The 25,600-nt window shown below is 38.8% G+C and overlaps 2 protein-coding genes across 8 annotated transcripts in view; one reads left to right on the forward strand and one right to left on the reverse strand.

The window, feature by feature from the left end:
• Window positions 1–213: 213 nt before the first annotated feature.
• The window catches only part of TEX10 (testis expressed 10), a 50,715-nt gene continuing 25,328 nt past the window's right edge, over window positions 214–25,600 (forward strand). The window contains exons 1-8 of one of the 2 annotated variants that reach the window (XM_001112220.5): window positions 214–380; window positions 3,773–3,961; window positions 5,729–6,441; window positions 6,824–7,067; window positions 12,740–12,852; window positions 22,671–22,909; window positions 23,558–23,693; window positions 24,858–25,033. In XM_001112220.5, the coding sequence (XP_001112220.1) occupies window positions 3,782–3,961; window positions 5,729–6,441; window positions 6,824–7,067; window positions 12,740–12,852; window positions 22,671–22,909; window positions 23,558–23,693; window positions 24,858–25,033 (1,801 nt within the window). In that variant the 5' untranslated portion in view covers window positions 214–380; window positions 3,773–3,781. The remainder of the gene's footprint in view (window positions 381–3,772; window positions 3,962–5,728; window positions 6,442–6,823; window positions 7,068–12,739; window positions 12,853–22,670; window positions 22,910–23,557; window positions 23,694–24,857; window positions 25,034–25,600) is intronic. The other variant, XM_028835022.2, reaches the window with a different exon arrangement.
• Window positions 14,695–25,600, reverse strand: part of INVS (inversin) — a 236,930-nt gene continuing 226,024 nt past the window's right edge. For 5 of the 6 annotated variants that reach the window (XR_013404658.1, XM_077965649.1, XM_015117205.3 and 2 more), the window contains one exon: window positions 14,695–15,264. The gene's annotated coding sequence lies outside the window, so the exon portion shown is untranslated. The remainder of the gene's footprint in view (window positions 15,265–25,600) is intronic. The other variant, XM_077965642.1, reaches the window with a different exon arrangement.

Here is a 25,600-nt window from a genome sequence, read left to right on the forward strand (position 1 = left end):
GTTGCTTGCCCATGAAGTTATGAGCTGGACTTATGCGCCACCCTTTGTCCCGGGACCTTGCGCTGTCCTCCCTCCAGTTCCCACTAAGCAGGGGGCTTCCGGCGCGGTCCCCTCCTCTGTGGGCGGGGCCCACTGCTCCCGCTCCCGCCTCCCTGGCTGCGCGCGGCTGCGGGCTGCGATCACGTGAGCACAAGGGGGAGGGGGAGGGGCCCTGATTTCCGGGCGGCGGAAGGAGACGCGGCCGCGTGAGGACGAGGCTATTTGAAAACACGCTCCGGGAGCCAGAGTCTGAGGCCGGCGGTACACGCTGTCGCCCCGTGGGCTTCTGCTCGCTCGCTTTCCCCTCGGGCTCCGCGCCCCGGCCGCGGCCGGGTCCTCAGGTGAGCGGCAGTCGTCCGTCGGGCCGGGTCCTCCCGGGGCGCGGGACTGAGCGTGGTGGGGCCGTCGCCCCCCGATCCGCGGCCCAAGCGGGCAGGGTCGGCCGTGGACGATGTGCGCCCACCGGGTCTGGGCCGCAACGTCCCTTGGAGCTGGGCCTGGGTGTGCGGCCGGCACTGCGGGGGCGGGACCCCCTCGGCGTTTGTGGAGCTTCAGATGACTGGGCGGGTTCGCCCGGTTTCGGGTCCGAGAGAGTTTTAGGCCGGGGTGTGTGAATCGGGCCCCACTTCCCCGACTCTGGTCCTGGCCAGCGTCCCTTGGAGTAGAAGGAACGATGGTTTCCTAAAACCCACGGTGTGTTCACCTCTGGGATGGATGCAGGACCGAGTACGGAGTGGGGATGAGCTGGCGTCCCCTGTTCCACCCTCTGGTCGCCCAGGCGGGAGAGTTAAGCGAGTGGAAGGGGACCACCAGTTTTCTGGGGTCGCCCCTGCCCGGACCATTTGCTTTTTGGGAAATCTATCGCCTCTGGTTGGCCCCTCAGTGGAGTTTGGAGGAACTCCTGAGTTTAAGGGATTGGGGAGGAAATTACCAAAGGCCGAGTGCAGTACGATCCTTCTCTCTGGTTTTTTTTTTTTGTTGTTTTTTTGGAAAAGAAGTTGGAAATGAGGAAAGGTAAGAAGGTGGCAGGCAAACTATTAATAGTTGGAATTTAGTTCGATTGAAATCCTAAAAACTCTAGGATCTGCCTTTTGTTGGAATTAGAAAAGACCTAAAGTAGTAATGTGTGACATTCAGCTTTGAAACTATCGGGGATCGCAAACTTAAGGACTAGTGATGTGAGTTCCTGGCATTCCTACCTTTTGCTAAAAATCGGCTACTGTAAAAGTGGCTTAGTGGGACTTTTTGATTTGCTGTGTTATGAAAATCTTTGTTATAAGTTAAAGTCAATTACTAGTAGAACTTTGAGAATTCTTCGCATAAAAATGCTTTGTGTCCCATAATAATACTACTCGGTTTGAAAAGTCAAGGAAGGTCAATCAGCCCTCTTAATTTTCCTAGTAGAGAAAGCATTAACGTGACTAATACAAAGCGATAGATAATATGGCATAAAGTTGACAGTAGACTGTCGAAGATCCATCAGGTTGTTAATGGCTAAATAGAACCCACAGGACTGGGGGAAGAAGGGAGTTAATTTTTCTGAATGTCCTGTATTATTTACTTTAGTCTCTGGTACCAGCTAGTAATAAAATTGTAGGAAAAGCTCACAAAGTGTCCTTGCTTAATTAATGAAAACCATTTTTATATTAAAAGAGGCCAGGTGAGTATCATGGCCTTCTTTTTAGGCCTTATACCCACCCACCCACCCCCAGCTTTTTCTTTCAGACTAAGGTAACTAGGGGTGTGGGTGAGATGAAAATTTGGGAATAGGGACGAATGAAATAAGCCAAACGGTTTTGCCACGAAGACTTCCAGTCTTCAGGTTAATTCTGGTATGTTCAAGGTGGTTTTGCAGAGCTCAGTTCTGTGAATGAATCCGTTTTCAACTTCTTGATAAAGGCGTGACTTCCAAACTTTTCTGAGGTGCCTTGCTAAAACGTGTTTAGTACCACCTACCTTGCATGGTTCTATGCAGATTGTATACTGAGGTACACACTGCATCTAGTACCGGGCTTGGTACGTACTGATCCTGAGACTTGAGGGACACGTACATGTTTATGCTTAGAGCATACATATTTAACCGTGTACCAGGCACAGTTCTGAGTGTTTTACAGTTGTGTATGATTATCCCTATTTTGTAGATAGAAATTGGGACAGTGTACAGCTAGAAAGCGTCGGAGTCTGGATAAGAACCTAATCAATTTGGTTGTAGAATTGGTTCTTCACCTGTGGGAAATCCTACCTCATGGCGATCTAATATAACCCTGTAATTAAGTGAATTTGGATATATTGTCATAGCTGATTAGCTTCTGAATTCCTTGAACTTGAGCTGCTCAGTATTGCACTGGCCATTTTATTAATATTGTAATAATGGAAATTTCCATTTTACCCATTTTTTTCATACCCTCGTGTGTAGCACTGTCCCGCTTTTTATGGCCAGGCACAGGATAATTATGATAAACCAGGCGATTAGGGGAAGTTTTATATATTCCAGAGGTACTTACCCTATTCAAGTCGTGTACAGTGGAACGCAGAGTTCGTTGTTCTCGGTTGTGGAAAAGGCTTCAAGAAGAATTTAGCTGGTTCCAGGTAGAAGAGGCTATTGTTTTAGATAGAGGTTAGCTTGTGGGAAGATAAAGCTGGAGAGGATGGATGGGGCCACTTTAGGAAGGACCTCCTATGTTCTGCTAAGGAGGTTTTACTGTGTATGAGGAGTAGAACAACTGAGAGCTCTTGAGTCTTGGTCTTGAGATCTGTGTTTAGAGAGAGCTCTCTGGTAAAGGTCCGGTGGACTAGAGAGTAGACACTAGATAGTAGCCAAGAGTACCAGTGAGGAAGGTATTGAATGGTAAAAATAAAGGACTTCTTGAAAATAGTGGCCTGGAAATAGGTAAGAGACACAGATCAGAGATTTCATGTGTAAGTACAAGGTTTGGAATGTGGTATAGAGGGGGAGGAAGTACAAGATGGCATGGTGTTATGCCTGAGTTATTTATTATAATAGTGGCTTAGCTGGTCTTTGTTCCTTGTCCCCCTATTACATTATATATTTTTTCTATGCTGCTTTTTGTCCTTTTTGGGGACCAAGGGGGAATACTGTTTTCTATTTAGTCTGAACTTTATTCACTTTTGCTATACTAGGTTTATCCCCTACGCCTGATCTTTACCTTGTTCTCCTTGCTCTTGAAAGGTCCATTATTCTCCTTGCTGTGTATTTGAATATTACCCATTTTTCAGATGCTCAGCTTAGGTTCGTAAATCTTTTTCTAACTGTTACAGGCTGCATTAAATAATAACATAGATTTTCCAACTTTGCTTGCTATTGCTAGAGAAGTTCCTCCGAGGCGTTTACGAAGACCAGGAGCTCACCAGCAGATACAAGTTATGTCTCTAACAAGTTTGTGCTGCTCTTCTACATTCAAACAAAGGAAAAGAAAAAAACAAATTTCAGAAGGTTTCCGTTTAGCACATAGCTTGACAGAAGGTTCCGTGACCCAAAAAACTTTGCAAAACCGTGGCAAGACTGTTGCCTTGTTACAGTATTTTATCACTAAACTGAGTTTTTAATAGTTCTTAACAGCATTTTTTAATATTTTGATCTTTCAGCATAATCACTGATTCTTATGATTGAAATAAATGTTACAGTAATATGTGTTGGAAAGCGCCTTTTTTCTTCTTTTATCATTTATTCTTGTCTCTATCCAATGCTTTTAATTAATTCTTTTTATTATAGTAGTCGAGAATGACCAAAAAAAGAAAACGCCAAGATGATTTTCAAAAAGTAAAATTGAAAGTTGGTAAAAAGAAGCCCAAGTTACAAAATGCTACTCCTACAAACTTTAAAACAAAGACTATACATCTGCCTGAGCAACTCAAAGAAGATGGAACACTTCCAACAAACAATAGAAAACTTAACATAAAGGTAAATCGTAAATCTTGTTTTGATGAAATAAGATTTTCTTTGGAATCATGTAGAATGTTATATTTTTGTGAAAATTTGTCTAAAGTCTTAAATAGTTTGCCTAGGGTCATAGGGTTTATTGATGTTTGGAGTTTCTCTTTTACCCAAATCTGATCTCTCTTCATATACTTGTGTCTTTCCCCGTCCTCCAGAAAGGTTTGCTAAACTAAATGCACAGTTGTTTCTCCCTGGTATACTTATTTGATGATTTAATTTAAATTTTTTTTTTTTTGAGACAGTTCTCACTCTTACACCAGGTTGAGCACAATGGTGTGCTATCATGGCTTGCTGCAGCCATGACCTCCTGAGCTCGAGTGATCCTCCTACTTCAACCTGCCAAGTAGCTGGGGCTACAAGCGAGCTCACCATGCCTGGCTGATTTAGTTTTTTGTAGATACAAGGTTGCAATATGTTTCCCAGGCTGGTCTCAGACTCTTGGATGTAAGCAATCCTCCAACCAAGGCCTCCTGAGGTGCTGGGATTGTAGGTGTGAGCCATGGTGCCTGGCTATATCTGGAAATAATTCTTACATGTTTTTGATGTGTCAGATTTTTGAACAGTTTTCTAGCTGTTTTTTAGCTAAGATACAATCCTGTCTTTCATTTTTGAACCCATACAGCACATAACTTATTATAGGTTCATAGTAAATACTTGAAGTCAATTAAGTTTGAGCAAGTGTTGCTTAAGAATTTAACAGCTTTATGGAGACATAATTTACACATAATTAAAATCACCCATTTAAAGTATACAATTCATTGCTTTTAGTGTATTTACAGAGTTATGCTACGGTCACCTTAATCTAATTTTAGAACATTTTTATCGCTCCAAGAAGAAAATCTGTACCCATTGGGAATCACTTCTCATTTCTTCCAGCCCTTGGCAATCACTAATCTACTTCTGATATCTATAGATTTGCTTATTCTGGAAAGTGTATGAAATCATACAATATATGGTCTTTTGTTACTGGCCTTTTACTTAGCACAGTGTTTTGGAGGTTCCTCCAGGTGGTATGTAGCTTGTAGCATATATCAGAACAGTGGTGCATTCCTTTGTATTGTTGAATTGTATTTCATTGCATGATTAGGTCACGTTTTGTTGATCACTCAGCAGTTGATGAACATTTAGTTTGTTTCTGGTTTTTGGCTCTTATGAATAATGCTGTTATGAATATTTGTGTATAGGTCTTTGGGAGGATATACATTTTTCTATTTTTGTTTTTTAAGCTCTGAAGGTTAAATAATACTAAAGAGTTATTTAAAGTTATTTTTTCAAAGTTTACATAAATTATTCCACAAATAAAATTGTCCAGTAGTATACTCTGAATAAAACACAAACACCCTGCAAAAGCCCATTTGAAATAGGCAGAATAAATAGGCCTGTCAAATTGAGAGTATATAAATACGCCTTTCATGATGTTTGGTACATAGTATATTTTCAGTAAATGATGGTGTGATTGCTGTCACTTTATATCATAAGAGTGTCTAAGCCTGCGTGTAGGTTAATGTAAAGTGAGAAAATTCCACCTGAAAATTATGCAGTGTTTTTATTAAGCTGAAAGTATTTTTCTGTTTCTGATCCTAACAAAAGCTAAATAACATTTAAAGAGTACTTATTGAAGTAGTTTCCCCACGGAGTGTCAGTTTACTAGTGTAGTGTTAGTTAGCATGTTTATTTGAAATTGATATATGTATATAAGTATACATCTAAAATTTGTATTTTTATTTATAGGATTTGCTGTCACAGATGCATCACTACAATGCTGGGGTTAAACAAAGTGCTCTTCTTGGACTTAAAGACCTTTTGTCTCAATACCCATTTATAATTGATGCACACCTTTCAAACATATTAAGTGAAGTGACTGCTGTGTTTACAGATAAAGATGCTAATGTACGATTAGCAGCAGTTCAACTTCTTCAATTCCTGGCCCCCAAAATACGAGCTGAACAAATTTCTCCATTTTTTCCTTTGGTAAGTGCCCATCTCTCTAGTGCCATGACTCACATTACTGAAGGAATTCAGGAGGACTCTTTAAAAGTTTTGGACATTCTGCTGGAACAGTACCCAGCTCTAATTACTGGCCGTAGCAGCATATTGCTTAAGAATTTTGTAGAACTTATTTCTCATCAGCAGCTGTCCAAAGGACTGATAAATAGAGACAGATCCCAGTCCTGGATACTTTCTGTAAATCCTAATCGGAGACTCACTTCTCAGCAGTGGAGGCTGAAAGTCTTAGTGAGACTCAGTAAATTCCTTCAGGCCTTGGCAGATGGATCCAGTAGGTTGAGAGAAAGTGAAGGACTTCAGGAACAGAAAGAAAATCCCCATGCCACTAGCAACTCCATTTTTATCAACTGGAAGGAACATGCCAACGACCAGCAACACATCCAGGTTTATGAAAATGGGGGTTCACAGCCAAATGTCAGTTCACAGTTCAGGCTACGGTAAGAAGGATTTCAGTTATGTCCACACAGTTTTCCTGTATTGAATTATAACTGCTGACCATTGATGCCTATTGGTGGGAAGACATGCAGTTGTCTTTCATAGTTTTCATATAGTTACTCATGATTTGATTTTATTTACTCATGGGAAGAGTCATTTGTATGTTAATTTATTAATTTATAGCAAAGCCTTTGAGAAATAAAACTTGATAATTATCTATTGGCTTTGTCATCTTAGAATTTCATTTTTCTTACTCGTTTTGATTGATGTAATTTTCAATTCATGGTGCTTCATTTTACTAGTACTTTATATTTAAGATTTAAATTAGCAATGGATAATAAACATTTTTTAATCACTTAATTTTTTTCTTTCTTACCTTATTAGGTATCTGGTTGGAGGACTGAGTGGTGTGGATGAAGGCCTATCATCTACTGAAAACCTGAAAGGATTTATTGAGATAATAATTCCTTTGCTAATTGAGTGCTGGGTTGAAGCTGTACCTCCACAACTAGCTACTCCTGTTGGAAATGGTATAGAACGAGAACCTCTACAGGTTATGCAGCAAGTTCTTAATATTATTTCCCTTCTGTGGAAACTCTCTAAACAACAGGATGAAACCCATAAATTGGTGAGAACTAATGATTCTGTATTTTCTTAGTGTTGCCTTTTATCATAAATGGGAAGATTCGAAATCAGCTCATTACTACTAATTGGTTATGTATTTTTCTAAAAAGTATCTTGGGTTTAACTGTAAACTTGTTTGTTTTGCACAAAACTACAAATTAGTTTTCTGAAATTATTGTCTGTGAATATATGTATATTTTTAAGTGAAATGCATAACTCATGCTTGATTCCGTTAGTTTTTATTGGCTATTATTCACAGTAGTGTTACAGTGTTTTGTTTATGGCAGATTGATTGTGTAGGAACATTCTAGTTTCTGAAGATCTCTTACATGATTTAAAAAGTTGCTTATTAAGTGGTCTCAATTTATTCCACATTGCCAGGTTTAGTAGAAATGGACAAAACTGAAGAGCTCATAAACACTTGAATTGTTTTAAGTGTTGTGCTATAGTGAATGTAGTGCATAGTGTATGCTACAGTTTTTCTGTGCAACCAAGGAGGAACAAGCCACGAGATTAAGTGGCTAAATTAATACGATAATACACTTAAAAAGGGTAGCTGCAGAAGCAAGACTTCAAAGCTAGAAGCATCTGGTTTTCAGAAGAATTGCTGTAGGGACTTTTGATAAGGCAGGTGTGAATCCTTGAAGTTTATATAAAACTGAGAAGGTAGTTTTCTTGTTTTTGTTCTTTTTATTTCAAGTTGAAGTTTAGAATGAGTCACTATGCTGCGTAAGATGTGATAAATTAAGTAGTATTTGACAGTCTTGAAAAGCATTATAGAGTTGTAGTATGGTGTGTATTTTAAGAGCGTATTCTACTGCTGTTAGCCCATCATGTGTAGGGATGTTTCGTGAATTGCGTTTTCAAATAAGATGGCATTTTACTGATTACAGTTTTGAGACTTTGTATTGTATGATTCATTGCATACATTGACAAAAAATTAATCATAGGTCTATAATGTATGATTTTGAGAAAGCAAAGCTTATTTCTCATATGGCGGTTAATTTGTGATGTAGGCTAGAGACAGTAAGAATGTATATAGCTCCTTAAAGTATATATTACAGTCTTGATCTATGATCATCTGAAAGGTTCAGATAGAAAATGAAAGTAATGCTAAAGTCCTTAAGATGTCCTATAAAAAAGAAAAAGTAATATTCAACATGGACTTTGAGTGCTAGTTTTTTCTTTTTCTTTTTTATTTTTGAGACCGAGTTTTACTCTTGTTGCCCAGGCCGGAGTACAGTGGCGCGATCTTGGCTCACTGAGACCTCCACCCCCTGGGTTCAAGCAATTCTCCTGCCTCAGCCTCCTGAGTTGCTAGGATTACCGGCGCCCACCACCATGCCTGGCTAATTTTTTGTATTTTTAGTAGAGATGGGGTTTCACCATGTTGGGCAGGCTGGTTTCAAACTCCTGACCTTAGGTGATCTGCCCGCCTCGGCCTTCCAAAGTGTTGGGATTACAGGTGTGAGCCACTGTGCCCGGCCTAGTTTTTTCATTTTTAGAGAGCCAAGAAGTAAAAATTCCAAGCTGCTCTGGTGTTTGGTTACATATAAGCACTAGTAAACTTTTGTTACTGCTTTGTTAGTAGCATTTGTATTTAGACAGACTAGTAGGACCAAAATACAAAATCTGAAAATTTATTAATTATGCTAGTTTTGGGTCATCTTATCATCTGGATAACACTAACAAAGGTTCTAAATACTGCTTTAATTTTATGGATATTTAAAATAGTATGCTTTAAAACTATTTTGTGCTATTATAACATGGCTAGGCTTATTAGCTTATTAATATAGAATGGTAAGTTTAAAAGACTACATAGACTGTTGAAGATCAGAATACTAAATTGAGATACTGTATAAAGCTGAAATAAATAAATTCAGATAGAAATAATATTTAAAAACATCCACTGGTAGAATTCTCTAATTCACCTTGGTAGATTTGTAATAACTTGGTAAGAACCATTATCTTTTTTTTTTTTTTTTTAAAAGAACCATTATCTTAGAGACAGAGTATAAAAATGTAGATTGTTGGTACAATCTATACAAAATGATAGGTTGTGAGTAGCATTCTGTACAAAATGACATTAAAATGCACATTCTGGTCTTAAACTTCTGGCCTTAAATGATCCTTGCACCTTGGCTTCCCAAAGTGTTGAGATTACAGGCATGAGCCTCTTTGTCTGGCCAGAGCCTAATCTTTAGGAGGAACCAAATAGCATTCCTTGGCATTAAACTCAAATCACACACCATAAGCTGAATTGTAACCCTCTTCTCTCAGAAACTGTATAGATTTTTCTGTTGGTAAATTGGTGTCTGGGTTAGATATAGTCTTAGGACTATTGACTGCTTTTGCATGTTGGCGCTGCAGCTTGATGCATTTAGTTTGCTAGTATTTGCAACACAGTTGAGAAATTTCACTTGTATTCAAGTAGTTTTTTTAAAAAAACTTTTTAGTAATTTGAAGCTTTGATCCTTGCTTTGAAAAGAAGTCTCAAGGTACATTAAGTCTTACATGCAATGGTTGAATAGTCAGATTCTGTAATAATCAACCGAAGTTGTTTATTTCTGAAATACTGTGGTATCCTTTGTTTTTTTTTTTTCCTGTTCATATAAACAGCCATTTATTCCAGCACTATTTGTTGAAGAGATTGTTCTTTTACATTTGATTACCTTGGCACTATTTTTCTTTTTTTCTTTCTTTTTCTTCTTCTTATTTTTTTTTTTTGCATTCCCTTACCTCTTTTTTATTTTTAAAAAAGTCAAACCTTCAGAAGGAATACAATAACCACTTGCCTACCCCCATCTAGACACAGCAATTTCTGACATTTTATGCATATGTTGAAATACTGTGTGTATCCTTAATAGTTAGCTAGTTATATCCTTGATATAGCTAGATTTTATTTATTTACTTTATGTTTTTTGCAGAGGGAGTCTCGCTCAATCACCCAGGCTGGAGTGTAGTGGCGCGATCTTAGCTCACTGCAAGCTCCACTTCCCGAGTTCACGCCTTTCTCCTGCCTCAGCCTCCCAAGTAGCTGGGTGCCCGCCACCACGCCTGGCTAATTTTTTTTGTATTTTTAGTAGAGACGGGGTTTCACCGTGTTAGCCAGGATGGTCTCGATCTCCTGACCTTGTGATCCGCCCGTCTTGGCCTCACAAAGTGCTGGGATTACAGGCACAAGCCACCGTGCCCGGCCGATATAGCTAGTTTTTAAAATGAGAGTACAGTTTAACATTAACTTTTTGATTTACTGTGGTTTTTAGTGTACTGTATTAGTAGTGTCAGGTTCAGTATTATGTTATAAAAATTGTCTTAGCTTTGCATTTAATGCTTGGCTTGCTTGCTACTTTTTCTCAATGTGTGTGTCTCATTCCTTTTATCCTTTTCCTATGAGGGTTAGAGTTTGTAACCAAACACTAATGCAGTCATGCTTTTTAAGGCATTTATTCAAAGCTTTATTGGTTATCAATAAATAATGGCTACTTAATTAAAATTTAAAATTCAATTCCTCAGTAATGCTAGCCACATTTCAAGTGCTCAACAGCTACATGTGGGTAGTGGTTACTATATTGGACATTGCAGATATAGAACAGTTTGATCATTACAGAAAGGTCTTTTGAATAGTACTATTCTAGACTCTGGGGCTACAGAGATAAACGTGGTTGATAAGGTGCTTGCCCTCATGGTGTGTACCTTCTGGTGGGGTCTGTAGACAGTAAACAAATATATAATGTCAGTACTAGGAAGAAAGATGAAAGTAAAATGGGATATAAAGAGAGCATGGGCAGGAACAGTGAGGGGGAGCTATTTTAGGTAGGTTGTCAAATGCTCTCTGAGAATAAGATACTTGAATGTCATTGAAGTGAAGGAGCAAGTCTTGTCAACATCTGTGGGAAGAACATTCAGGCATAGGAAACAGCAAGTACAAAGGCTCTGAGGTGAGAATAGACCTCGCATATTTGAAGAATGGCAGGAAGGCCTGTGCAAATGAGGTATTGGGAGAATGGTAGAAGATGGGGACGAAGAAGAGTGATAGTGGCCAGATCACGTGGGACTCTGTAGTCGCTGGTAAGGAGTCTGGATTTTAACCTGAGTGTGGCGAAAAGACCACTGGAGGGTTCTGAGCAGAGGAGTGGCATGATCTGCGTTATATTTATTTAACTTTAATATTTTAATTTAAATTTAATTTAAATTTAATATTGCTCACAGTCTAACTCTAGCAACCATCATCTCTTGGATGACCAGTCCTGTCCTACATGTGTATATATTCATTTCCTTTCCCCCTTCCTGTATTATTTTGAAACACGATTTATGTTTTAAAAGATCACCCTGCCTGTTGTGTGGGGAAATTGACTTTTGGAGGATAAGAGGAGAAACAGGGAGACTGGTTAGGAGGCTATTGCAGTAATCCAAATAAAAGATGATGGTGACCTGGTGTCTAGTGTTTGAAATGATAAGTAGCTGGATCCAGGTAAAGCCAGCGAGACTGCTGGTATGTATAATGAAGGAAAGAGGAGTCAAGGATGAGGCCAGTGTTACATCGCCTAAATGAGAAAGAAGGTCATTTGGCAGGGAGAATTTGGTTTTATTCATGTTCAGTTTTAAGATACTTGTCAGAAGTTGAAGAGGAAAGGTCAAGTATATATTTGTATATAAAATCTGGAGCTCTGACAGAAATGATTCAAGTATTATTACTGAGCAAATCCAAACATTTAGAAGTCAGGAAGAAGAGAACCCAGTAAAGATACTAAGGAGGAACAATAATTGAGCTGTAAGGCCAGGCGCAGTGGCTCACGCCTGTAATCTCAGCACTTTGGGAGGCCAAGGTAGGCGGATCACTTGAGATCAGCAATTCAAGACCAGCCGGGTCAACATGGTGAAACCCCAGCTCTACTAAAAATACAAAAATTAGCCGAGCGTGGTGGTGGGCACCTGTAATCCCAGCTACTCAGGAGATTAAGGCATGAGAACCGCTTGAATCTGGGAGGCAGAGGTTGCCGTAACCTGAGATGGTGCCACTGTACTCCAGCCTGGGCGATAGAGCGAGACTTTGTCTCAAAAAACAAAAAACAAAAAAAACCAAATTGAGCTGTAGGGTGACCAACTCTTTTAGCACCTCAAGTCCCACATCTAGGAAACTTCTCAGTCTCTGACAAAATGGAATGGTTGGTTACCCTGGATAAGAGGAAATAAAGAATATTCTAATTTGGAATTAGAAAGACAGTGCTTCCATAGGAGGGAAATGATAAATTCACCAATACTTCTGAAGCATTTTAAGGAAATGCATTGCTTTGTGAAACTGTTAATGGAATTGCTGGAGAATAGAGTTATGGTGTAGATAGGACATCATGGAGAAAGACTTTCTTGTTTATTTTATAAACATTGCATTAGTGGTCCAAATTCATAATTTTAATCTCAGATACTTTCACTTTTTCTCTCTTAAGCAGCAGACAGAATGCAAGTAGAAGTAATTATTAAGCACCAAAAGGATCTACAGATGAAAACTGGGTGCTTTAACAGTTAATTCTGATTTTAAAATTTATTTACATATTATATTACTGGTAGATAGTGAATTATGATGGGACATTTGACAAGTTGTCAATTTTCTTCAAGTTTTATTGGTTATTTTACGTTTTTTCTTGTAGATTTTTCTAATCTTTGCTATTTCAATAGGAATCATGGCTTCGAAAGAACTACCTTATTGATTTCAAACACCATTTTATGAGTCGTTTTCCATATGCCTTAAAAGAAATAACCAAGCACAAAAGGAAAGAGCCAAATAAAAGGTATTATGATTCTTTTTCACTATATAACCTTGAAAAGCTGTTTAACCTGAAATTATCGGGAGATAATTAGCCTTAATATGGAACTTTCTACACTATTGTGTGTTTAAGTCTAGATTTTGTGAAAATAAAAGTAGAAGTAAGGCTGATTTTTGGACAAGTCAGTTTGAGCCTTGGGATTAACAGTTTTTTTTTTTTTTTTTAAGTGTGTAAAATGATTTTTTTTTGTGCTAGATGAATGTATCAATTTACGTAAATACGAATTTAATAGAAGTGACGAAGGTGTATGGTTTATTTGGGTGAGGCACTGTGTGATTATTGAACCTCTTAAGCAGGAGAACATCTTGATGATCATCTAGTTCTGCTCTCATTTATACATGAGGAACCTGGTAGTGAAACTAATGTTAGTATCTCTAAGGAAGGAGGGCAATTGGAGAAAAATCAGAAATAAAAGGTAATTGATTAGAAGATGAAGGTTAAAAAAAAAAAAAAGTAAGCCTAGAAATTATTTAAAATGTCTGCCTCAAGTAAGAGCAGATAAATGTGAGAACAAGTTATGTAATGAAATTTGACAAGCAGGTACAAGCTAAAACACTAATACTGTGGTTCTTGTAAATGAGCAAACACTTGCAAGGGATCTTAAAGTCTGTCAGAGGCTCTTAAATATATCAAAAGGAATATACTAGCTAGAGAATCATTGAGGTTTTTTGAGCAGAGTTCAGAGGATATGCTTGGAAGCAATATAGCTATTTCAGGCATAAGAGTTTTTCTTTCATTCACTAAATATTTGTTTTGGTTGCTTATTGTGAACAAGGTAGAACAAAGTATTGTGATAGGAAGAGATTTTTTAAGCCTTGTACCTTTCTTGAGCAGTTCTATATGTGTGTGTGTATATATGTATACATATATACTTATATATGTATATATGTACATAGGTGTATATATATGTGTATGTGTATATGTGTGTGTGTGTATATATATATGGTTTTTTTTTTTTTTTCTTTTGGTGAGATGGAGTCTCACTCTGTTTCTCAGGCTGTGGCACCATCTCAGCTTACTGCAACCTCCGCCTCCCGGGTTCAAGTGATCCTGCTGCCTCAGCCTCCCAAGTAGCTGGGATTACAAGTATGCACCACCATGCCTGGTTAATTTTTGTATTTTTAGTAGAGACAGGGTTTCATCATATTGGCCAGGCTGGTCTTGAACTCCTGACCTCAGGTGATCTGCCCACCTCAGCCTCCCAAAGTGCTATGATTATAGGCATGAGCCATTGCACCCAGCTTTAAGTAGTTATATTCTAAATCATAAAAGAGTGTGTGTCAGGGTGCAGTCATGAGACAGAAACTGTGACAATGATTTTTTTTTTTTTGAGACAGAGTCTCGCTCTGTCACCCATGCTGGAGTGCAATGATTTTTTAACAAGAGAATTTAATATAAATAATTGTTAACTATGTATACAAAGGAAGTTAGGTATTATGGAGGTACCAACTGCGGGAAGCAGATAGTACCTGTAGAACTGGGAGAACAAAGAAGGGAAGAAGCTTGGAGGAAGGGAGCCAAAACTCTAACCTCTCAGAAGGGGTTGCTCCTCAGCAGGTACTGATATCTTGAGCTGAGAGCAAGAATCCCATAGGGCGGGGGTCCAGTACTTTGAAAAGGGGGTGTAGCTGGCTGGTGCTGACGTTTCTGAGAGGCATGATGATTCTGGTTCTGTGTCAGTAAAACTACAAACTGGAGTCTGCTATGGCTATTATAACGAACTGCAAATGACCTGAAGAAGAGCTGCTGATTGGCACTGGCAGCAATAGGAAACAAAAACAAAGCTAGCAAGTAAACAGAAGAGTGTCCCGTCTTCCTCTTACAGCTTTCTAGGCCTTTTGTATCACCCCTTTATTGGCAGAGCCTAATAAACCATCTACAAAGGAAAAAATGTGGGTCCCAGAGTCCCAACCCTAGGGTCACAAAGGAGAGTATAGAGGGTGACTTTGAAGCTGAGAAACAGTAGCTCAGTAATATTTACATATGTAAATTTACATATGTAACACAAAGCAGTATAAAAGTATCATTAGAACTATACAACTAAGTGCTATAGGAATTCATAGGAAGAGACAGATCACTGCTTGTTAGGATAAACAGACAAAGCTAAATTGAAGCATAGTATTTCAACTGGGTATGAACGTGGATATGGTTTCAGGAGGCAGAAATGCAAGGGATGAGACTATTGTAACTAGAGGAGATAGCATACAAGAAAGCTACAGGATTAGGAAATGGATGGAGAGCATGGATCTGGGTCCAGTCTGATTTCTGCTCTTCCCTGGCCTTGATGGGGAAGCCGTTTCTTGACTCAGGAGTTCATCTTCAGATCCTTTTGGCATTGAAGACTTTTGGTTCAGTCAGAACTGTTCTAGGGAGCTTCTGGAGTTGAGGGGACAGAATCAAAGACACACTTTATTAAGCAAGATGTTAGATTTTTTCCCCCATACAATTTTCTTACCAGAGTTTTTATTCTGGGATTCATAGGTAAGCTTCAGAAAAATCCATGAACTCTTGAAGTATTGATGGAGAATTACATGTACGTGTATTTTTTCAGATAAGGCATTCTGTATATAATTTTCATCAAAATGTGATTAAATTGTGGTTTAGATGTTTAGGATTTAGTAGACTTCAGTGTAAATAAATTACTGAAGAATGTATCGGTGTATCGTCATTCAAGAAACTTATTGGACTCTTGGCCGGGCGCGGTGGCTCAAGCCTGTAATCCCAGCACTTTGGGAGGCCAAGACGGGCGGATCACGAGGTCAGGAGATCGAGACCATCCTGGCTAACATGGTGAAACCCCATCTCTACTAAAACAAAAAACTAGCCGGGCGAGATGGCGGGCGCCTGTAGTCCCAGCTACTTGGGAGGCTGAGGCAGGAGAATGGCGTAAACCCGGGAGGCGGAGCTTGCAGTGAGCTGAGATCCGGCCACTGCACTCCAGCCTGGGCCACAGAGCGAGACTGTGTCTCAAAAAAAAAAAAAAAAAAGAAAAAAAAAGAAACTTATTGGACTCTTATGTGCAAGGCACTTATTGTACTAGTTGCTGAGCATTTCATGGTAAAGGAAATAGGTAGAGTACCAGTTCTTGTGGAGCACGGTCTAATGAAAAAGACATTTATTTTACTTGATTCTTTAATCAGTGACTGACTGTGATAAATAAGTGAAGAAAGAGCTTAGGTTAATACAGGAGTATGTAGTAAGGAGTTGGTCCTGACCTTTCATGAGGGGAGGACCATCTTAGCAAGGCTGCCCTGATGGAAGCGACAGTGTGCTGAGATATAAATGAAAAAAAAGAAAAGGAATTAACTTTATGAGGAGATTGAGATGATGAAATGGAGGGATTTTTAGCAAAGATGGATTGCCAGTATAACCTGCTTTTCAAAAGATTCCCCCCATGATTGATATTTGGGGAGCCTACGGGCTGCTTTTAAGTAAGTGCATTAAATGCTTAGCAAATAGCCTATGAACAGCAGCACAAATCAAAGTTAGGGAAGTCAACAGTGGTCTAGACCAATGGTCCCCAACCATTTTGCTAATGAGGGACTGGCTTCATGGAAAACAATGTTTCCACGGACTTGAGGTGGGAGGATTGGTTTTTGGGATGATTCAAGTGCATTACATTTATTGTGCGCTTTATTTCTATTATTATTACATTGTAATATGTAATGAAACAGTTATATAATTCACCATAATGTAGAATCAGTGGGAGCTCTGAGCTTGTTTTCCTGCAACTAGACAGTCCTATCTGGGGGTAATGGGAGACAGTGACAGATCTTCAGGCGTTAGATTCTTATAAGGAGCATGCAGTGTAGATCCCTTGCATGCACAGTTCACAATAGGGTTCATGCTCCTATGAGAATCTAATGCCACTACTGATATGACAGGAGGCAGAGCTCAGGCAGTAATGTGAGCAATGGGGAGCGGCTGTAAATACAGAACAATCTTAATTCGCCTGCCGCTCCCCTCCTGTTGTGTGGCCTGGTTCCAAACAGGCCATGGACCGGTGCCAGTCTGTGGTCTGGGGTTGGGGACCCCTCATCTAGGCCAGTGTTGCTCGCACTTCTTATTCATGTACCCCTAATGTATTTTTATTATTTATTTATTTATTTTTTTTTGAGACAGTTTCATTCTTGTCGTCCAGGCTGGAGTGCAGTGGCACGATCCCGGCTCACTGCAACCTCTACCTCCTGGGTTCAAGCAATTCTTCTGCCTCAGCCTCCCAAGTAGCAGGGATTATAGGCATGCGCCACCACACCCGGCTAATTTTTTGTATCTAGTAGAGACAGGGTTTCACCATCTTGGTCAGGCTGGTTTCCAACTCCTGACCTCAGGCGAGCCACCGTGCCCAGCCTGTATTTTTAACCTGATATCTACATTTTTAAATCTCAGGTTGAAATACAAAGTTAAAAATGATATAATTTATTTTTATTGGGGTAAAATATATATAACATTAACCATTTAAACCACTTTTTAAGTGTACAGTTCAGTGGCATTAAGTACTTTCACATTGTGTGATCATCACCATCTATCTCAAAAAAAGACATTCTTTGCATTTTTCATTGTTTTGACATTTGCACTAATGATACAAAAGCAATGGTGGGTAAAACTGTTAGTATCTTAGGATGAATTAAGACAGTGGCACCAAACTATACTAGTAGACATTGTATTCTTCACCACCATACACTCACGGTTTAAAAAAACAACAAGCCAGTTTCATTAAGAAGGTCCTTAATAAGCAGTAAACATAAGTGATTGTATTAAGTCATGACCCTTGTCCTGGTGCGGTGGCTCACGTCTGTAATCCCAGCACTTTGGGAGGCTGAGGCGGGCAGACCACGAGGTTAGGAGACTGAGACCATCCTGGCTAACACGGTGAAACCCTGTCTCTACCAAAAATACAAAAAATTAGCCAGGTGTGGTGGCAGGCGCCTGTAGTCCCAGCTACTCGGGAGGCAGGAGAATCACTTGATCCCTGGAGATGGACATTGCCGTGAGCCGAGGTCACACCACTGCGCTCCAGCCTGGGTGGCAGAGTGAGACTCCTCCAAAAAGAATAAAAAAGTCATGACCCTTGAGAATGCATATTTTTAATATTCTGTGTGATGAATGGCAAGTGTACATAAAGCATTTCTGCTGCATATCAAAGAACTATGATTGTCTCAAGGAAATAGCCCTGTGGGATTTTCCTACTTGTATTTTCCTGGAATGGACTAGATTTTAACTTGAAGAAAATGACTGACAAACAGTGGTTATTCAGATTTGGGTATTTGGCACATGCTTTCACAAAAAACAAAGTGACTGGCCAGGCGCAGTGGCTCACACCTGTAATCCCAGCACTTTGGGAGGCAAAGGCGGGCAGATCACCTGAGGTCAAGGGTTCGAGACCGGCCTGGCCAACATGGTGAAACCCTGTCTTTATTAAAAATACAAAAATAAGCCAAGTGTCATGGCACACGCCTGTAACCCCTGATACTTGGGAGGCTGAGGTGGCAGAATCACTTGAAGCCCAGAGGCAGAGGTTGCAGTGAGCCAAGATAGTGCCACTGTGCTCCAGCCTGGGTGACAAAGTGAGACTCCATCTCAGAAAAAAAAAAAAAAAAAAGAACAAAGTGAGGCTATTAGTTCCAGGAAAACAAATGGCATTTGTTGCCACTGATAAAATTTGAGCTTTCAAGCAAAAATTGATACTTTAGTAAACTTCTGTCTACCACTATGAATTCTGTCATTATATTTACTACCTTTTTGTTCTTCATGTTTTTCATGTATCTCAGTCCTGCCTGGGATCATTTAGAGTCTTCTTTAGTTCATTTTTTCTCCCCCCATAAAAATGTATTTCTCTCGCATTTTTGAAGAATGTTTTAGCAGGGTTAATAAAGGTTTGGCAGTTATTTTCTTTGAGCACACTGACGATATTTTACTGTCTCCTGGTTTCCATTGTTACGTTAAGAAGTCAGCTATGAGTCTTAACTGTTGATACTTTAGGAGTTACCTGTGTTTTTTTTTTTTCCCCTAAAGTTTTTCTTCTTGTCTTTCATTTTCTGCAGTTTCACAGTGATGTATCCAGGTGTGGTTTTCTTTTCTGTTTATTCTGCTTGGGATTCAGTGGACTTAACTGATCAATCTTGAATCTTGAATGAAATGTCTTCATCAGTTCTGAAAAACGTATTATCTTTTAAACATTTGCCAATTTCTCTTCTTTCCTTTCAAGACTAATTTAATGCATGTTACATCTACTTATTGAATCCGCCACCTATTTTTTAATCTTTTCTTTATCCCTTCCAGTTTTTAATTATTTAGTTTTATTCAGTTGTAGTCAAACATAAGTCCACGGAATTTTCATTTTTTATTTTTCAGTTCTAGAATTCTTTCCAATTGTTCCATCACCACTCATTGGAAAGACTATACTTTATCCATTAAATTTCCTTTGCTCATTTGTCAAAATTCAGTTGACTGTATTTTCATGGGTTTGTTTTGGGACTGTGTTCCATTAATTTATGTATGTTTGTTGTTTCATCAATACCATCTTGTCTTGCTTATTGTAGCTTTATTGTGAGTCTTGAAAATAGGGCATGTGAGTCTTCGAGCTTTGTTTTGCTTTAGAGTTTTTTTTTTTTTAAATGAGGTCTCCTTATGTTGCCTAGGCTGATTTTCAACTGGGCTCAAGGGCTCCTCCCACCTTGGCCTCCCAAAGTGTTGGGATTACAGGCATGAGCCACCATTCCCAGCTTGTTTTGCTTTAGTCTTATGTTTGGTATTCTGGGTCTTTGACGTTACCATGTAGACTTCAGAATCAGTTTGTCAACAGTTACAAAATAGCTTGCTAGAACTTTGATTTGGATTGTGTTGAATCTATCTATAGATTAGTTTGAGAAGAATTATTCTTTAAACTGCTAGAATGATGCAGAACTAGGATTCAAGTTTATCTTAAGAGTTACTTTTACTTTCCTGGGAGAGAAACCTTAAAGGGCCAAGCTCAAGGAAGGGATGTTGTCCCGGCACAGTGTCTCCCACCTGTAATCTCAGCCTTTTTGGAGGCCAAGGCGGGTGGATCACTTGAGGTCAGGAGTTCGAGACCAGCCTGGCCAACATGGTGAAGGCCCCATCTCTACTAAAATTACAAAATTAGTGGGGTGTGGTGGCATGTTCCTGTAACCCCAGCTACCCAGGAGGCTGAGGTGGGAGGATCGTGCCACTGCACTCCATCTTGGGCGACAGAGCAACACTCTGTCTCCAAAAAAAAAAAAGGTAGGGATGTCTTGGTCGGCCCTAGGCTTTGACTTTTGACTTCCTTTTCTTGTGGGGCCACTAAAAGGTTGCCTTAGTTTTGCAGCTTTTTTCTTTTGCACTGGCAGTTGCCCTCAGGACTAAACCTTGAGTGCTGGAATCTTGCACTTCTAGTTATTTTCAGCAATATTGTAATTACCTATACTACTTTTACTGGAAATTGAAGTTTCTTCAGGGATCTGCCTTCCTCCTAGAATTGTTGGTATATTTAGTCTTTGAAATTTCTGTATATGTTATTGGAGGAGCAGAAGGAACTCTCCCAAGTTTGCAGATGTCCATTGAGACTTTCTGGATCGTAATAGATTATGCTGCCTGAGATAAAGTTAGGGTAAATTTTCCAAAGCTCTGCCTGTGGGGAAGAAATGTTTCAAGTCTATCCCAGTGTTTACTGTCTCTTTTCTTAATGATAGGATTCCTAATTTTCATCTGAATGTGTCACTACACAAAATAAAAAACAGATTTCCCAGCTTTCTTTGAAGCTAGGAGCAGTCACGTGGGTAATTTCTATTAAATAGCTCAGACTTCTTCCAGTGTCAGACTTGTACACTGAGTTGTCTGTTGGCCATCTCCATCTGGATTTGATTATGATCCTTTAGGCTCAACATAACCAACGAAGAATTAATTTCTAGATCTCTCTGCTCCTTTTTCTTCATCATCTCTATCAATTTAGTCACTACTGTTAGAACCCTTGATGACTACTCCTCCTGTCTCCACCATCTTCAGACTCATATATTTGTATATATTTAAGCATATTTCAAATCTGGCTAATTTTTGTTCTTTCTAAATGCCCTCCTTCTCCCAGTTCATATCAGCATTGACCCTGGTTCTTGGACTTGCCATCTCTTGCTTGGAGTGCTGTAGTAGCCCCACAACTACTTCTTTGTTTGTAGTTTGTAACTCTGATTTTCCCTTTTGTAGCCACACAATCATGTCTCTGAAAGAAGCTTGCAACCATGTTATTCCTTTGCTTACAGAATTAGTTTTGATGTCTTTAGCCTCTGGCTCTTTGTAACCTGGTTCCATTTTACCTTTCCAGGCTCATTTGTCATTCCTGGTCTTACATTTGATGCTTGATAATGCCAGATTTCTTTTATTTCCCTTCTCATGTATTTGTGGTTCCTCACTACTGTGCCCTTGCTCAAGACTAACTAGGATTAATCTTTTCCTTTAAAATTGATTGACTTGAGATATTTATGGCTTCAGTCAAATTTATATTTTTCTTTTCTGTTTTTTAATGATAGGGTCTCTCTTTGTTGCCCAGGTTGGAGTGCAGTTGTGTGATCATAGCTCACTGTAACGTCAAACTCCTGGGCTTAAATGATGCTCCTGCCTCGGCCTTCTGAGTAGCTAGGACTACAGGCACTTGCCAGCATGCCTGGCTTATTTTATTTTTATTTATTTATTTTTTGAGATGGAGTTTTCGCTCTTGTTGCCCAGGCTGGAGCGCAACGGCGCAATCTCGGCTCACTGCAACCTCCGCCTCCTGGGTTCAAGTGATTCTCCTGCCTCAGCCTCCCAAGTAGCTGGGATTACAGGCATGTGCCACCACACCCGGCTAATTTTTTTTGTGTTTAGTGGAGACAAGGGTTTCACCATGTTGGTCAGGGTGGTCTTGAACTCCTCACCTCAGGTGATCCACCCGCTTCGGCTTCCCAAAGTGCTGGGATTACAGGCATGAGCTCTCGTGCCCAGCCTTAATTTTACTTTTATTTTGTGTAGAGATGGGATCTTGCTGTGTTTTCCAGGCTAGTCTCCAACTCCTGGCCTCAAGCAGTCTTCCCAGTTCATCCTCCCAAAACACTGGGATTACAGGCATGGGCCACCACGTCCAGCCAGCTTTGTGTTTTTCTAAACATGAAAGAAGTAAGCTCTGCTGTTGAATATACCACAGTCTGAAATGAGTATGTTCCAAGTTGCAAATTTTGTTTTTATTAAAATATTTTATTTGAGGTTTTTTGAAATTGTGTTTTGTTTGGCTAGAGTGAATAAACCGATATTAATATGTGAATTATAGAATTGTTTCAAATCAGTGCTTACCTGGATATGTCTCCTTATTTCACGTATGAGAAAGTTATGGCCAGGAAAGACTAGTGATTCTTTTAAGTCAGATGATTAGTTAAAAGCAGAGCCAAGATCTGCTGTGATTTACATCCAAATGTAATTATCTGCCTTAAATCAGGTGTGTCAGGGTTTTTAAGTTTTATCTTTCAAGTTCCCAGGCAATATTAAAAGAACATTTACATTTTGTATGAATAGCACCTTGAGTAATGAATTGAGCTGTATACACTCTGTACCTTCTTAACAACTCTGATTCCATAATGAAATGGTTTATTTGTAGAACTGTGGCCTAAGTCTTGCCTATGCACCTATCTTCTTGGCCGTCTATTAATCCTAGAACGGAATTTTTTAAAACTCCACCGATAGATTATTTTAAGTATTCTAATGAAGCAGTCATGGTAGACGTAACGCTTTATAGATGTGTGTGTCTTTGTTTCTAGCATCAAGCATTGCACAGTTCTCTCCAATAACATAGATCATCTCTTACTGAATTTAACACTGTCTGATATCATGGTCTCCCTGGCAAATGCGTCAACTTTGCAGAAGGATTGCAGTTGGATAGAAATGATAAGGAAATTTGTAACAGAGACCCTTGAAGATGGCTCTAGGCTAAATAGTAAGCAACTGAACAGATTGCTGGGAGTATCCTGGAGGTTAATGCAAATACAACCAAACAGAGGTAGGTGATGCTACTTTGCCCTTATTTAAGAGTGGAGCTCTTACATGTGCTATCTTAAGGTCTAGCTTTGAAATGATGGCTTGTAAACATTCCATGTAGTCAGGCTAATTATATTCAAGCCCTAAAAGGTAGCTACTGTCTACTTGAACACTGAAATTGTTTATGGCTCAGAGTATCTGTAAGTGGGTAGGTCCACTCTGAAGCAAATTGACAAAGACTCTACCCTCTTCTTATCTAGTTTGACTAGAATTTGAGAACTTTTCTCTTGACTCATATGGCATGAATCTTCCCTGTCTCTTTACCTTTCTTCTAGCTTGATGTTAAGTTATATTAAGTCAGTTTTAGAGTGGCTTACTTATTCTTTGATTTAAAAACAAAGTTTTCCTATGTAGTTCCCATCTAAATCGCCTTTCTGATATTCCGGTTTTTGTCATTCCTAGGTTTGTTGTTAAGAAAATTTATACTGTAACTACTGATTGGTTTGACTTTTTTATTAGGCCATTGCTATAGGACTTCAATGGTAGTTGTCAGTTTGTGGCTAAAATTGGCTTTGCCATAGGAACAAAGTATTTCGGTGCATTCAGAGGAATTTGGGGGCTGTTAAACATTTTTTGATTCATATGCAAGTTGTTTTCTTTCTGTTTGTAGAGGACACAGAGACTCTTATTAAGGCAGTTTATACATTATATCAGCAGAGGGGCCTTATCCTTCCAGTTCGGACTTTGTTATTGAAGTTTTTCAGTAAAATCTATCAGACAGAAGAACTGAGATCTTGTAGATTCAGGTAAAATCTTGTTATTTTTCCTTTTTCTCTTGCTGAGTTTTTCTGTAGTCTGTTTAAATATTTAAATAATTTTAGAGAGATTAAATCTTTGGAGAAGTTCATTCTTTTTAATCCTACTTGTTTGCATTTAGGAAATGATATAAAATTTTAAAAGAAGCATACATAAAGTGCCAGTAAACTTTATACCCATATCTGAACAGATAAAAGACTGCTTAGGCATGCATTTCCACCTGTCCACTTATAGCTAAGGGACAGTTGGAACCATCTTAGCCCTTTCTCTTCCCTTCCCGTAAAAATTATGGAGGTTGAATCTCTAGCCATTAGTGACATATTGAGGCATATGGGATAAGAGTGAGGGCAATAGAAGATGAGAAAGTTTCTGGCTTAGTTTGGTGCTATCAGAGAGAGACAACGAAAGAGTGGACTAAGGAATTTTTCAGTAAGGTGAGTTTGAGGTTTATTTGGCATAGTCAGAAATGTTTGAGAGGAAGATACAGATTTGGGAGACCTCAACATATGTAGGTAGTTGTAACGTATTTGGGTATTTACTTTAAGCCAAGTACTTTACATAATCTCAGTAATCTTCATACTGCTACTGTGAGGTGAATACTGTTAGCTTCCATTTTACAGAAGGAAGCAGAAAATAAATAAATTGGTGAGTATTATGAAGCTAATGTGTAGCAGAGCTGAGACTTAAGTTCAGGTCTGTCTTGACAGCAAAGTCCATGATAGAATCACCAACCTTTCAGGGGACCTAGTAAAAATGTTCACTGTTATTCAAGACATTTGCACTCCAGCAAGTATTCTAAAGAAATAAAAATAGCACAAGTTTGAAGCCATTTTGTATGGGAGCAACTTACGGTGAATGTGTACATTTGTTAATAAAGTATAACACCGCCAATTAGGATAAATAGTTAAGTGTCTTTATCCTTGAAAATAAGAATACAATTTAGATACTGCCCCAGTTAACGTTAATTTAGTGCGTAAAGCCTTGGAAAATGATGCTGGCATCTTGTGGGTTCTCAAATGTTTAAATGAATAAATTTGGTATTATTGGTACATAATTAGTCACTTTGTGATATATTTAAAAATTTTTTTTTTTTTTTGTTTAAATTTATTTCCCTTGTCTTTGAGAATTACAAAGATGTCTTTGGTCTTTCTAAGATATCGTAGTAAAGTGCTGTCCCGTTGGCTGGCTGGTTTACCATTGCAACTTGCTCATCTTGGCTCCCGAAATCCTGAGCTTTCTACACAGCTTATTGATATCATTCATACTGCTGCAGCACGAGCAAATAAAGAATTACTAAAAAGTTTACAAGCTACTGCCCTCCGAATTTATGGTAAGAGTTCATTTGTTAAATGGCGTAGGTAGTCATTGGTCCACCCTGATACACAAAAGAAGTTTTTAAGGGGAGCTCTGTAGTTTTGCCTTTCCCTTAGTTTAAATTAGTAATACCATGGTTAAATTGCCAAAACAAAATATCAGACAGCAAATTCATTTTCAGTATTAGGATATAGAAGATTAATGATTGTTGATGCTTATTGCATTCTTAAATTGTCTTTCAAACCACTTGCTATTCATAAATTCAAAACTAATCTGATACTTAAAAATTCTTTTGCTCTGATGGCAAGACGTATCTTTATTATTTAATTATAATGAATATCTTGTATGACTTTCATATATTTATTCATCTGGAACTGACTTAACTAATATTTTAAGCAGAATTATTAAAACATAACTGAGATGTATGTATACATATCATTATCGAAATATTCACATACTGTGAAATTCACCATTTTACAGTATACAGTTCAATGAATTTTAAAAACTATATTCCTAAGGTTGTGCAACTAACTATCACCACTGTCTAATTCTAAAACATTTTTATCACCCCAGAAAGAAACTT

Source organism: Macaca mulatta, chromosome 15 (assembly GCF_049350105.2).
Source record: "Macaca mulatta isolate MMU2019108-1 chromosome 15, T2T-MMU8v2.0, whole genome shotgun sequence".
NCBI classification, from domain to species: Eukaryota; Metazoa; Chordata; class Mammalia; order Primates; family Cercopithecidae; genus Macaca; species Macaca mulatta.